This window comes from Budorcas taxicolor, chromosome 11, assembly GCF_023091745.1.
Source record: "Budorcas taxicolor isolate Tak-1 chromosome 11, Takin1.1, whole genome shotgun sequence".
Lineage (NCBI taxonomy): Eukaryota > Metazoa > Chordata > Mammalia > Artiodactyla > Bovidae > Budorcas > Budorcas taxicolor.
Genome location: NC_068920.1, coordinates 105,335,403 through 105,350,222, shown reverse-complemented (window position 1 = coordinate 105,350,222; position 14,820 = coordinate 105,335,403). Strand labels below are relative to the sequence as shown.

The 14,820-nt window shown below is 47.5% G+C and overlaps 1 protein-coding gene across 1 annotated transcript in view; it reads left to right on the top strand.

Moving 5' to 3' along the window:
• NCK2 (NCK adaptor protein 2) overlaps positions 1-14,820 on the top strand; it is a 118,136-nt gene that overhangs the window by 85,767 nt on the left and 17,549 nt on the right. Inside the window, exon 3 of the mRNA XM_052648371.1 lies at positions 6,586-6,827. Coding sequence (XP_052504331.1) covers positions 6,602-6,827 — 226 coding nt within the window. The 5' untranslated portion in view covers positions 6,586-6,601. The remainder of the gene's footprint in view (positions 1-6,585; positions 6,828-14,820) is intronic.

Below are 14,820 nucleotides of genomic sequence, written 5' to 3'. Positions count from 1 at the left end.
CTTCAACTTCAAGTAGGACACGATATGGAATCTCATGTTGCTCCAGCTCTCAGCAAGTTAATTAAGCCGTGATGAGAGTCAAGGTATTACGGCTTCCCTAAGGCACAAAAATACACTACATGTAAAAGAGAAAATAAACAACAGAACAGGCTTGGCACGCCTTCCTCCATGGGGAGGGGCACATGGTCAAAGATTGTTATTTTTAGTTGCTAAATTGTGTCCAACTCTGTGACCCCATGCAGCGTAGCCCGCCATGGACAGACTCCTCTGTCCATGGGATTCTCCAGGCCAAGAATAGTGGAGTAGGTTGCTATTTCCTCCGCCAGGGGATCTTCCTGACCCAGGGATTGAAACCCATGTCTCCTTTCTTGGCAGGCGAATTCTTTACTGCCAAGTCACCAGGGAAGCCCAGTCGTATGAGGAGCTGCTAGCATCCCCCTGGTGCCCATGGGGCTGCTTCCCAACTGTGAGCTCATCCCAGGTCTGCAGTCACCCTGTGAAGCAGGGACGATGGATCTACAGAGACACTGAATGAATGATGAAACTGGGGCTTAGAGATGTAAGATAACCTGCCACGTCCACAGGCTGGAAAGTGCCTGAGCCAGGATTCAAACCGACAAGAAGGGTCTCATCCCAAAACCTGAGCGCCCCCACTGTCCTCTCTTACATGCTAGAGTACTGGGCAGGAGATTTTGGCAGCCTGGCCCCCTGGCGCTAACCATCAGTGCTATACCATGCACAGTGCTTTCATGCTGACTGTGATTCCCGTTCTGAGTCTGTGTGTGGGCAGCGGGCTCAGAGCTGTTTTCACAAACTCCTGGAGGAGGTGTTCTTCTTGCCCCACAGGACAGAAGGGCAGCTGGGCTGAGGTGCACAGCCGACTCCAACCCAGGCCTGTATGACATGAAACCTCGCCCCTTAATCACGACATCACTGGGCTGCTACCGGGGTCTGGGTACCTCCTAAAGCGAGGCAGGTACTGCTCTCTTGTCCTACAGAATGAGAGGAAGGCCAGGGGGATGCACAGAAGGCCCAGCTAAGCATTGACCCCAGATTATTGTTTTTTATGTTAATTTTTATTTGCTTGGCTGCACTGGGTCTTAGTTGTGGGGTCTTTGATCTTCATTGTAGCAGGCAGGGTCTTTAGTTGCAGCATGTGAACTCAGGGTTGCTGCATATGGGATCTAGCTCCCCATCCAGGGATCAAACCTTTTACAATGGGCAAGAAATCTTAGCCACTGGACCACCTAGGAAATCCTGAACCCCAGACTCTTTATTCAGGTTTTTTGTTTGCAGTTATGAGTGGTTCAGCTTGGCCCCCGAGACCCCTTTGGGCGTGTCTGTGAGCATTTTGGGGTGTTGGTTGTTCTGAGAATTATGTAATCCAGCCCTAAAGCAGCAAGCTGCAGTTAACAGGCTCTTTTTTAGAGAGTCCCAGAATAGGACTGATATTATTTTAGGAGTTAGTGACAACTGCCGGGCCAAGAAAGTTTTATAACTATTCCAGTCTGTTTGGGGTTTTTTTTTTTTTTTTTTTTTTTAATCTTCTTCCACCTAAGACTTGAAAAAGCAGCTTAGCATGTTAGATTTTCTGAGTTTCTTTAATTCAGTATAAAATAGGGTTTTTCTTGCTAATCTGTATCACTGACTCTTAAAAGTGTATGACTGGTCGCATGACATGAAACATGACCTGGCTGCAGAATATTAACTTTGTGGCTCTTCTTTCTGTTGGCTATAGGTGGGTGAATATTAGCTTAGTGAATGAAGGCAAAAATTTTATTTTCCTGACCTGCCCAACCTGGAGGGGTAAATGTACACTATGCTTTGTATCTGACCTCGGTAAGTCCTAGACCACATCAGCGTCCCATTTCTGACATAAAATTTCTGAGGTCAATTAGAAGGTACTTCCTCAGACTTTCTTCTGTTATGGCTTTCCCGTATTAGGAATTTAAGTCAGTTTGTACATCTGGTTTATATTGGGGGATAATCTTAATTCAGTGCCAGCCTCTTCTTGTTACACAGTTCATCCTACACTCATATCAGACTTCTCATCACTGGAAGGACTGGCTCCTCTTGGCCTCCTGGAGCAGTTTCCCAGGACCTTGGGTGGAACACCCACTCTTGCCCCCCTACCCTTACCAACAGCTCCCTCCAGGGTGGCTGTCCAGCCAGCAGTCTCTACAGCCTGAATGGCCAAGGGAAGGCAAAGTGGGGTCTGTGGCCTGGGTGCTGGTGGGCAGGGTGGGTAGACCTGTGCGCTGACTGTGATTGGTTGTCGATGGGGGTGTGTGGCTATTGTTGTGGTTGTTGATGGGGGAGTGTGGTCATTGGGGTGAGGTGGTTGTTGATGGAGAGCTGTGATTGCTAGCGTGAGGTGGTGGTTGATGGTGGGCTCTGATCACTCACCCAAGAAATGATCACAGGACCACAACCCTGGGCTCAAGTCCTGGCTCTGTTGTTCAGCAAGTCACTGAATCTCTGATTGTCTCTCTCTTTAAAATTTGCACTTTCCCAAGAGGTGGGTGTTTGGAGATTAAATGAGCACCCTGTGCATGCTAGTGTCCTCCCCTAGACTAAGCACTCACTTCAACAGTCCCTGCTCCAGACCCAGGAGGAGCACCTTCAAGGAGGGCTGTCAGAGTCACCTGAGGCCTGTGAGATGCTCGGGATGTTCAGCCCCCGCTCCTAGGGGTCCCAGGTGCCCGAGGAGGGTGGAGCCAGGCACAGCATGTTCTAGGCTCCTTTCCCTGTGATTGTCAACCTGCACTGAAACCTACCATGCCAGCCAGAGCCTAACTTACCAGCTTTTTCACGCAGTTAAATTGTGCAGAAAATTTATAGATTGCTTTGATTGGTCTTGAGTGATGTGCTGTTCTTGTTAAAATCTCTCTTTAAAACAACTGTAATTTGAGACACAAACCTGGTATCCCAATAAAATACTGTCTGAACCTCATTCCTTTTACTGCTTGGGCCCCTCCCCTCATGACTGAAAAAAGAGAAACGACCTCCATGACCTTCAAAAATCAAACCTGACAGTGAGTTCAGTACCTATGGAGACACCCATGGACTTGAGATTTTCTGAAACTAGATAACAGTATTGCCTAAAGTTTGGAAATGAGCTTTGTGTAAACTGTCTCTCCCTGGATATTGTGTACATCATGTGTAAGGTTTATTAATCATCGCCTCCTTCCCCAAAGGTTTGTTATCTGTGAGTTTGGAAGTTAATTCATGAAGGAGGAGAACATGTATTATTTATAATTGGCTTTAGCATCTAGCAGCAGAGAGTGTCATGTTATTTAAAAATGGGATTCATTCTTCTGTGGAGTCAGTGCACTAGGTCCCCTCTGTCATCCTGAAGTAGCCCCTGTAAATAATGAGAACTCCTCCCTGTCAGAAAAGGAGAGGGTTTCAGTCAAAAGCCTTTCCATTATTCATGTCTTCCTAGTTTTGAGTAAATGTGTAGTCATTTAAAGGACTGAATGTTGAATTTTTCTGTTGCAAACATACTGGCCCATCTTCTACCTGAGAAGTTAGGAAATAGCTCATAACTATAGTCATTGTGGAGCTTCCCCGGTGGCTGAGTGGTAAAAATCTGCCTGCCAATGCAGGAGATGCGGGTTCGATGCTTGAGTTGGGAAGATCCCCTGGAACAAGAAATGGCAACCCACTCCAGTATTCTTGCCTGGAGAATCCCGTGGACAGAGGAGCCTGGTGGGCTGTGGTTCATGGGGGTCACAAAGAGTTGGGTATGACTGAAGAACTAAACACTAGCCATAGTTATTGTAGTCATTCAGATATACTTTTACTATTTGTTACTTTGAGAACTGACTTACTGAGGTATGTAATATACCGAATTCTTTGTTGTTTTAATAAACTTTTGGTTTTGGAGTAATTTTGTGTTACGGTTCACTCTTGGTATTTCTTGACAAATGTGTCATGACATGTGTCCACTGTTACTGTATCGTGCAGAATTGTCAGACTGCTCTAAACATCCCTGTGTTCCACCCAGTCATCCTTCCTTCTGTCTCTGATCTTTGCAATGTCTCTGTAGTTTTGCCATTTCCAGAATGTTATATACTTGGATTTATTGAAGAAAACATGACACTTCTTAAAGCATGGTTTAGCTGATTTTACTCAGGGAAGTACTTTGAAGGATTTTTGCCATAGTGGGGAGAGACTGGGCTTACATCCACCTACAGGAGGGAAGAGGGGGGGAGTTTGTAGTCCAGGAGTGAGGGGGTGGGGAGCACATGAGAGGAAGCATCAGAGGTGAGAGGGGGTTCTGGCTGCACTGACCTCACAAGATACCTCCTAAGAAGAGGCGTCACCTCTGTAAGGGTCCAGCAACTCAGCAGGATTCTTGCTAGAATGCAGAGAGTTGATGTCTAGTCTGCGCAGAGAATTCAGAGGAGTCTGACTCAAGTTTGGTCAAGGAGAGAGTTTTTGTGAGAATCACAGTCTGCAGCCTTCTCAGATGGGCTTCTTCCACATAGTCTTATATGTATCTGAAGTTCCTCCACATCTTTTCATGGCTTGACAGCTCATTTCTTTTTATCACTGAGTAATATTTCACTGGGGCTTCCCTGCTGGCTCAGACTTCCCTGGTGACTCAGACAGTAAAGCGTCTGTCTACAATGCGGGAGACCCGGGTTCGATCCCTGGGTTGGGAAGATCCCCTGGAGAAGGAAGTGGCAATCCACTCCAGGACTATTGCCTGGAAAATCCCATGGACAGAGGAGCCTGGTAGGCTACAGTCCATGCGGTCACAAAGAGTTGGACACGACTGAGCGACTTCACTTCACTTCCCTGCTGGCTCAGTTGTAAAGAATCTGTCTGCCAGTGCAGGAGACGCAGGTTCAGTCTTTGGATTGGAAATATCCCCTGGAGAAGGAAATGGCAACCCATTCTGGTATTCTTGTCTGGGAAAATCTCATGGACAGAGTAGCCTGGCAGGTCTCAGTGAGTCAGACACAACTCCGGAACTAAACAACAATCAATAATACTCCGTTATTTGGATGGACCATGGTTGATTTACCCATCACCTACTGATGGGCAGCTGGGTGACTCCCAAATCTTGGCAGTTATGAATGAAGCCACTATAAACATCTGTGTTTCAGGTTCCAGGAATGACTTTATATTTATGGAAAAGCTGCAAAGATAGTGCAAAGCATTCCAAATATCCCCCACTCAGTTTTCTAAGTGCTAACATCTTGCCTGACAAGGGACATGTGTCGGAAGTAAGAGTTGGTTAGTGGTAAACTATTGACTAACTTCACTTTGTTGCTGTTGTTATTTAGTCACTCAGTCGTGTCTGACTCTTTGTGACCCTGTGGACTGTAGCCCACCAGGCTTCTCTGTTCATGGAATCTCCCAGGCAAGAATACTGAAGTGGGTTGCCATTTCCTCCTCCAGGGGATCTTCTCGACCCAGGGATCAAACCCATGCCTCGTGTACTGGCAGGCAGATTCTTTACCTCTGAGTCACCAGGGAAGCCCCAGACTTCCCTCGGATTTCTCTAGTTTTCATATTTGAGGATTCAGTCCAGGATACCATTTCAGTTTGAGTATGTCACAGTCATTAAGTATGTTCAGAAAATTCAGCTTATCCTGAGAAAATGGATGTAACGATGTCAGCTATAAGAATCTGGTGTTACTTAACCGATGAACAGGAGATGGTTGGATGGCATCACTGACTCAATGGACATGAGGTTGAGTAAACTACAGAAGTTGGCGATGAACGGGGGCCTGGCGTGCTGCAATCCATGGGGTCGTAAAGAGTCGGAGACAACTGAGTGACTGAACTGAACTGAACATATTTAATTATGATACCGTTATTTTATGTAGGTTTTGGAAAGCTTTTGTTGTTTTAAGCAAAGCATACAGAGTTCCGACTGTGCAAAATTAAGATTTGCTTGATAAGGTCAAGCATTTGGTCATTTCTAAACAAAATACTAAAGCTTGTTGAAGGAAGGTCATCTTAAGGTTTTTTCAAGACCCCAGAGACAGCCAGTTGCCGACTTGTTTTTTAAAACCTTTTATTTTGTATTGGAGTATAGCTGCTTAACAATGTTGTGATAGTTTCAGGTGAACAACAAAGGGACTCAGCCATACATATTCATGTGTCCATTCTCCCCTAAACTCCCCTCTCATCCAGGCTGCCACATGATATTGAGCAGAGTTCCCAGTGCTCTACAGTAGGTCCTTGTTGGTTAACCATTTTAAGTATAGCAGTGTGTACGTGTCCATCCCACGCTCCCTAACTACCCCTTCCCCCAGCCTTTCCCCGGCCACCATAAGTTTGCTCTCTAAGTCTCTGAGTCTCATTCTGTTTTGTAAGATTCATCTGTATCATGTCCTTTTAGATCCCACGTATAGGGGATGCCATACAAGTTCCCCTTCTCTGTCTGACTTGCCTCAGCCAGTATGATGATCTCTGGGTCCATGCATGTTGCTGCAAATGACATCGCTTCATTCTTTCTGATGGTTGCCAAGCTGTAATAAAAGCTGTCAGGGTGTAGTTTTCCAAGTGGATGCAGCGGTGTTTGGCCAGGGCTCTAATGACTCTCTTCAAATGCTTTGCTGGCAGAAGTACTCCATGAAAGATGACAGAGGAGGTCATCGTCATAGCCAAGTGGGACTACACGGCCCAGCAGGATCAGGAGCTGGACATCAAGAAGAACGAGCGCCTGTGGCTACTGGACGACTCCAAGACGTGGTGGCGGGTGCGCAACGCAGCCAACCGGACAGGCTATGTGCCGTCCAACTACGTGGAGAGGAAAAACAGCCTGAAGAAGGGCTCGCTGGTGAAGAACATCAAGGACACGCTCGGTGAGTGGTGGGCATAGCGGGCCCCTGGGCTGGACCCTAGCCCAGCACAGAGGGTGGGCACTCTCAGGGCAGGGGGTCGGGGGGGTCGTCATTTTCATTTGTGTTTGAAGAAAAAAAGGCATCCTTCTATTCGTCTTTCTTAAAAGTCTCTGGGCTTTGAGATGCAGTACAGAAATAGCCTGTTTGTCATTTCCTCGAGATGTTCAAGTTCGGAGGCTTCTGTAAGCTGACCCTTCCATGTGTTTTGAACCTCTACCTCCCGCCCTGCACATCTCAGTCTCCTGGCATCAGTGTTCTGGAGGGGCCTGCAATGGGAATTAGCCCCTCCAGGCACGTCCACAGCTCCACCCAGGTCATTCCATCCAGTCTTTTCTCCCACAAAATCCTGTGCATGGGACCTTTGTGAGTAGAGGAGGAGATAGTGAAAAGCACCTGGAACCTGGTGAATTGTTTCCCCCTGTTGAATTGGCAGCATTTCATACCACAGTTGCGCACAGTGGCAGCTAAGGTGGGGACTCGGAGGGGGTGGTATGATGCCAAGGCCGCTGGGGTGACTCACAGGGGGCCAGCTGGGCACCTGGCTTTCTTCCCATGCGCCTGTCCCCTTCCCTGGTGTCTGGACATGAGAGAGGCCATCTGGGTCCACTGGAGTTGATGGTATCCAGTCTCGCCTTCGTGTGGGCATCAGGCTTCCTTGCAGTAGTCACGGCTGCAGAGGGAGTCAGAGTTACTTCCTGAAGGTCAGGTCCGTGATGTCTCCTTCCATGAGCACCATACAGTGACCCCTGAGACCACTGGCTGTCACGGGAGAGTTTGCTCTCGAAATAGGTCAGTGTTATCACCCACGTTACATGTCCTTGAAGTTTTCCTTTTTATTTCTAACCTGAGAATTAGTTTCATTTGAGGGAGGGGAGCAGGTAGGGAAACTGAAAGGAAAATTAAGCTCTGAGTGTGATGAGTGTTGCAAAATATTCATCTTTCATTTTCTGCAATCTTGAAGAGTCCACTGACTTTCTTTGAAACCATACGAAGCCTTCACCCACTGGAGAGTAATTTTGTGTCATGGGTTAGGTTATTTCCATGACTCTGAAAGAGAAATGACACTGGCCTGCGTGTGGATCACATCAGCTACTGTAGACTCTGCCCGATGGAGAAATTCTGCTTTTCATGAGCAATCTGATTCTTTTCCATGAAAGTGACACCCGTTTGTCTTTTTTTCCAAGCTTGTCACTTGAAAGAAACACTGTTGTCCTGTGCATATAACTCTCCATTAACTGTGATCTAGAATTTCGGAAAGTATGACTAGGTAAATACTTCAGGAGTGCCCTGAACTTAGTTTTATTTCTTCTTTTCCTCATCCACTCAAGTCCCTTTTTTTGGAGATGCTCAACATTGTTGATTTGTTTTTTCTTCTTTCTAATCCTTTTTAAAAAATATATTCTCAAGATTCTAGTAAAGAATGATGTTATTTAGTCACTAAGTCGTGTTTGACTCTTTGTGACCCCATGGACTGTAGCCTGCCAGGTTCCTCTGTCCATGAGATTTTCGTGGCAAGAATACTGGAGTGGGTTGCCTTTTCCTCTTCCAGGGAATCTTCCTGACCCAGGGATCAAACTCGCATCTCCTGCATTTGCAGGTGGATTTTTTACTGCTGAGCCATCGGGGAAGTGCAATAAAGAATGAAACACCCAGAAATGGGATGGATTGCTGGGGAGTGAAATAAGGTGAAGGTAGCCCTCCAAGTTACCCACAAATCCCCTTGAACAGCTTGTCCTTCCTCCCTTCAGCTTCTAGAACAAGAAGACAGCTGAGCTGTAAAGCACATTTGTGCTCAGGTTCAATTTTTCACGAGCCGTGGTCAGTCTCTGAGACTCCCAGGACTCAGGGGGCATCACGCAGCCAGCTTGTCCACGTGTGGAGTGCCAGGCTTTCTCCCCCGCCCCAACAGATGGCCACCCAGCTCTGCAGGCTCATGTCTCCTTCCACGGAGCCAGCCAGTGCCATTTAGGGAGAACACAGATTGCTAGAAAGCTCTTCCTTAAATAGAATCAACATTCGCTCCTCTGTAACTCTCTCCGCACAGCTCTCCTTGGCACTTGAGAGCTGTGCTGGGGAACCGTGCTTCTTTTCTGGGGACTGACCACCCTTCTCCACCTTTCCTCCCCCGTCAGGCCTTGGAAATGTTTGCACCAACCGTTATGTACTGTAAAAACACCAACAAAGTTATGTTCTGAACATCCATATCAATCCACAGCAGTTAATATTTATAGTAAGCAGTGGTCCCCAACCTTTTTGGCACCAGGGACTGTTTTCGTGGAAGACAATTTTTCCACAGACTGGAGGGGAGAGGATGATTCCAGGATGATTCAAACACATTACATTTATTGTGCACTTTATTTCTATCATTCTTACATCATCTCCACCTCAGATCATTAGGCGTTAGATACTGGATATTAGGGACCCCTGCTCTAAAGGCTCATGGGGTTCAGTATTCTCATCGCCTGGGAGAAACTCCCCCCTTCATGGTTGGTCTTTCTTGCTTTGATGTGTTTACCCTGCTCACCCAAAGCCTTGCTTTTCTTGGACAAAGAGACCTTGTTGTCTTGGCTTGAGTCCTCCATTGGCCCCTCAAGCAGTGTCACTGAAAAGGGAGGCGCCCGACAAGAGGCACCGTGGTGGAGTGACTTATCTCTCCATCATCAGACCTGACATGGCATCAGTATTGAGAAGGAAGGTGCCAAGACTTTCCCCATCCTCTCCTGCCTCCCGCTGGTCTTTGGAGCTAAGCCTTCCAAGGCTTCCGGTTTAAATCGATGTGACCTGTGTGCTGTCAGAATTCCGGTGTGATCCTAGATGGATTACGGAGCCAGTGGATTTTCTGTCCACCGTGCATCAGAAATAGTGAAAACTGGCTCAGAAACCGCACCACATGTGTGAACCTTCTAATAGCTGCTCATGACATCATCCATGTTTGTGATTCGCCTGCTATGGTTAAAGCCAGATTAAGATTTCCCCGGCAGACACCTGGCTTGGGACAAAACAGCACAGACTTCCCAGCAAAGTCCCTGTGTACCACATGCCTGGTGACATCTCTAGTTGCAGACAACGGTGATCCACAGAGCCTCTCTGGCTTTTTTACATTCCTGCACTGGGTTGAGGTTGGTCGCCAGTTTAATTCAATCACTTCTCATCCTTTGTTGGGCAGAAAGCAGTGCGTGTAGGCATGCTCAGTCATGTCCAGTCTTTGTGACCCCATGGACTGTAGCCCTCCAGGCTCCTCTGTCCATGGCATTTTCCAGGCAAGAACACTAGGTTGCCATGCCCTCCTTCAGGGGATCTTCCCGACCCAGGGATCAAACCTGAGTCTATTCTGTCTCCTTCGTTGGCAGGAAGACTCTTTACCACTAGTGCCACTTGGGAAGCCCCTAGACAAAAAGCAGAGCCTTCCCCCCGAAGAGCTCTCTGTTAGGAACCAGATAACATTCTTTCTTTTCTTTTAATAATTTATAATGAAGTAAAACAACATGAGCACTTCTTTGCATACAGGCAGTGCATTGATGCATACGTGCAACCATAGATCTCTCATGCTCAGCTCACGATCATGAACAGTCAAAGAGAACTTTTCTGCTAATAACAAGGAGCCGTCCTTATGAATTGCTTCTCCTGGCAGGGTGCGGGTAGTATTTTAAACGTTCAGCACATCCCTGGGCTCCATCCTGGCCTTGGTATTTCCATGACCTGACTTATAAAACCATGCAGGTGAGGTGTTATCAAGCCATGTGCTAAATCTTCTTAACTGGGGAGGTATTTTCTCGAAGAGCTATCTTTCTTGCTACTTCTCGACAGCAGCTGGACCCTGCTGCAGCCCCAAAGGTTAGCTGTCTTCTCAGTGGTCACCTTAGGCCCAGGTACTGACCAGGCTGCCTAGAGAACCACGGCTCCATTATAACCTGTTAGTAGCCACCAGTGGAGGGTTGGCTCCAAGGCCCGCATGTCCACTGCAGACTGCCTCCCATGGTGTCTTGAACCAGCGGTGGGCTGCCACCAGGGCTGTTCCTTAGCCTTGGCCTCTATGTGACCTGACCTGAGGCCAGTTAGTCACCTGCCAGCTGTTAGCACCAAGACTCTACCTTTCTGAGTTCACGCCAGACCCGGGAGCTGAGAGAGGCTGCTCAAGGACCACTGCTCACTGTCTGAAGTACACCTCGTGCTGTCTGGGTTGAGGCTTGTGGTTGGAGAGGGACTGGTCCTGGGAGTGAAATTCCCCAGGTTCTTCAAAGCATATCCATGTGGGGTTGACTGAGCAACTTAGTTCTGCAAGAAAAGGCACAGATGGGACAACTTGGGGTTTTTTTTTTTAACTTTATTTTTTATTGGAGCATAACAGATTAACAACGTTGTGGTAGTTTCAGGTGAAGAGCAATGGGACCCAGTCGGGCATATACATGTATCCGTTCTCCTCCTAACTCTCCTCCCATCCAGCCTGCCGCATAACATTGAGTGGAGTTCCCTGTGCTGTATGTAGGTAAATTTGCTTGTGTGTTTGTTTGTTTTTAACCAACTCGAATATCAGGATTTAACTTGGTGGGCATTTGACAGGACTTTATAGCAAAGATAAGCAGCTAGGATGTTAAAAGGAAATTCTAGTGGTAAGCGGTTCTCTATTTTAGAGATGAAAAACCAGAGTTTTATTCATAAAGCTTGAGGGGTGTGTGAGTATGACAGTGAACGCCCTGGTTTTGATGGCAGGGTTGTGTTGAGGAGGAGTCTGTCTTCGTGTGTGGAGATGCACACCAGGTATTGAGGTAATGGGACAGGACACTGGCAGCTTGCTCTCAGAGAGCTCAGGGAAACACATCCTTTGTGCTGTTTTTACAACTTTACCAAACATTAAACCAAATGGGCAGACATCAAGTGGCCGAGGTTCTATTCCTGGGTCCGGAAGATCCCCTGGAGAAGGAAATGGCAGCTCACTCCAGTATTCTTGCCTGGAAAATCCCATGCACAGAGGAGCCTGGAAGGCTGCAGTCCATGGGTCGCGAGAGTGAGTGGGACGTGAGTGACTAAACCACCATCACCATTCAGAGATCAGAGGATCACCGAGCACCTGCTGAGATCAGACCTGAACATGAGGCTGCCACTGGGCGTGAACGTGCCAACTGAACCTTCCCCAGAACGTCCCCAGGCCGTGGCTCAGAACTTTCTGTAATCATCCAGCAGTCCTTTCTGGGTCTGCAGCAGGCAGGGGAGGGAATCTTGCTTCTTGCTGGACCAGTCCAGGCTGCTTCAGCCAGTTCAATAAGCACGTCTTTGTTACAACAGAGACGGGAGAGAAAGATGGTCAGAGAGCACCTCGGGGTCCCACCTCTGTGGGGCCTTGGGGTGCCCTTTCAGGCCCTGCAGGTCTGTGGGTCTCTGCTGTGGTCACAAGCATCCTTGGCAGGTCTGAGCAAGGCAGGCAGCAGGCGATCTGTCCAGATGAGCCCAGGGCGAGGAATGCCGCAGTCCGTGATTATCTCAGGCTGAGCTGGAGTTGTCTCTTCCTCTCTCTGTCCCTTGGAAGTCCCTCTAAGCTCCTTGGTTCCTGCTGAGTCACCTCTGGGAACAATAGCCAAAGGCTTTGAGATGGGTGTCGACGTGCTGTGGGACCAGCCCCGTGTCCTTGTGCACGGCAGGAGTGGAGCCCAGCGGGACGGAAGAAAGGGTAACGCTCAGCCCCTGGGTCTTGAGTGTGGGTGAACCGGAGGAGCAACCCTGGCCTAGATGCGTGGGGCTCATTGGAACACTGGTGCTGTCCCCCGTGGGCCACTGCAAAGGACTGGACAGTACCCCTTGGCTCCTCTTTTATCCTTCTGGAAGCATTGGTGCATCCAGTCACTTCTGGCCCCACCTGCAAGGCTGTGTTGGTTTTCTCCCACCCGTGCTGTCCCCTGGGACTGTAGAGGACTAGCTACTTCATGAACATCCTTTACTCTTGGCCCCGAGGGACTCACTTATCAATAACTCGCCCGGTTCCTTTAATGTTGAGGGGAGCAGGAGCTGTTAATGAAAATGATTGAGAAGCCAAATGTCCCAGGAGTACACCTCTTCCTCTTCTGTAAATTGATTTCCATTTTGGCAGCAGTCTCTTTGGCAGCAAGCACATTCTCTTGTCTTTGCCATTCACAGGCTTTTGGTATGACACAATTTCTGCACTCGGGTAGCCCTCAGAATTGTCATCTCTTTGAAATGCCTGTCTTTTATCAAACTGTTCATTGAAGGAAGGCATACCTATTTTTTAAATTTTTGGAAAATAGGATAAAACAGAAATCACCTGTGATCTTATCACCCAGAAGTAATGACTGTTGGCATTTGCATCTGTTTGCTCAGTACACACGTAGAATCAAAATAAGATTGCAGAGGGGACTTCCTGCTGGAGTCAGTACCGGCTGTCACCAGGCAGTTGGTGCGCAAGTATCTGCCCTTTCTGCTGAAGCCTGATTTCAACACATGCTGGAAAGGAGGTTTACTATATGGGTTTGGTCCATGCCTCCTTGCTTGGTCAGTGGTCAGGATGCTCAGTATTTTTGTATTTTCTATAAACAACCTAAGAGGAGAAGCTGATTCTTTACATTTGTCTTATAAGTAGTTTGGTTTTCTAGGTTGAATGTCCATAGAGGATAAGAAAATTACTGATAGTCTTTCTACACGTCACTTAAACATAACTTCCTAAATGAAGTCACCGTCTAAGGAACCAGTACAAAAAAGTACTTTTTTTTTTCTTTTTTCATTTCAAAAAAGTACAAAACCAAACCACTCCCCTGATGCTGAAGCTACACTACTTTGGCCACCTGATGCAAAGAGCCAACTCATTGGAAAAGACCCTCAATCTGGGGAAGATAGAAGGCAAAAGGAGAATAGGGTGACAGAGGATGAGATAGTTGGATGGCATCACAGACTCAATGCACATGAGTTTGAGCAAGCTCCAGGAGATGGTGAAGGACAGGGGAGCCTGGCGTGCTGCTGTTCATGGGGTCACAAAGAGTTAGACATGACCGAGGGACTGGACAACAGCAAACTACCCCCTAAGTTTTTATGTAGCGCGTGCAAAGAATATTGAGAGATCTCAGTTTGATTTTAAACATCCAGCTTCTCCAGTTGTCATCTCTTTACCATGTTATAGCAAGGACTCTGGGTTTGCAGAGCCACTTTTAACACTTGAGGTTCACCTCCTCAGTCTCTGCTATAATCTATACAGTTGTGCAAACCTGAATTACATACACCGTGCCGTAATTTAGAACTCTCTAGCTCTCTGTCTCACGAGATCATTCACAGTACAGACGACCTGCCAAATGCGGTGCCCACAGACAGCAGAGACATCTACAGAAACTGTGGTGCCAGCACCCAAAATAAACTTGGATCTGTTTCCGTATATCGTGAGCGTCCAAGTATTTAGAACAAAAAATGTAAAACAACTCACAACAGATCAGTGGGTGGATAATTAGAGAGAAAATAGAGACAGATTGTTCAGAAGAATGCTAATGGGAGAAAAGCCAGGAGGGGCCATGGGAAGGAGGAGGGGCTGCCCCCTTGAGAAGCCGGGGAGAAGCAGGTGTGCGGTGACTCGGGGGTTATGAAACCAGATGTGTCATCCCCTGGCCCCTTGTGCCCCAAGGAAGGACGAGGACAGCAGGTAAGATATTTCCCAGTTTCCTTCCCAGCAACTGGCACCTAAGTTGCTTCTTATTAAAATGATCATTTTTCTACAGAACACCCTTTCTTGACTCAAGTTACTCTAGTGGGAGCCTTCAGTTTTAGAAGGAACGTGGACTAAAAATGCTGAGAGTTTAAGTAAAGCCTTCTTGCTGTGTTTCTAACTGTGCTTCTCCATATGGCCTGGCTCATTTTTAGACCCCATGCATATGTCTCAAACGTTCCTTTCCCCGATTACACATTCACGCCTGTCCCCAGGGGCTAGTGTGGGTGCGGGGGACATTGTTCAGGGCGGGTGCCA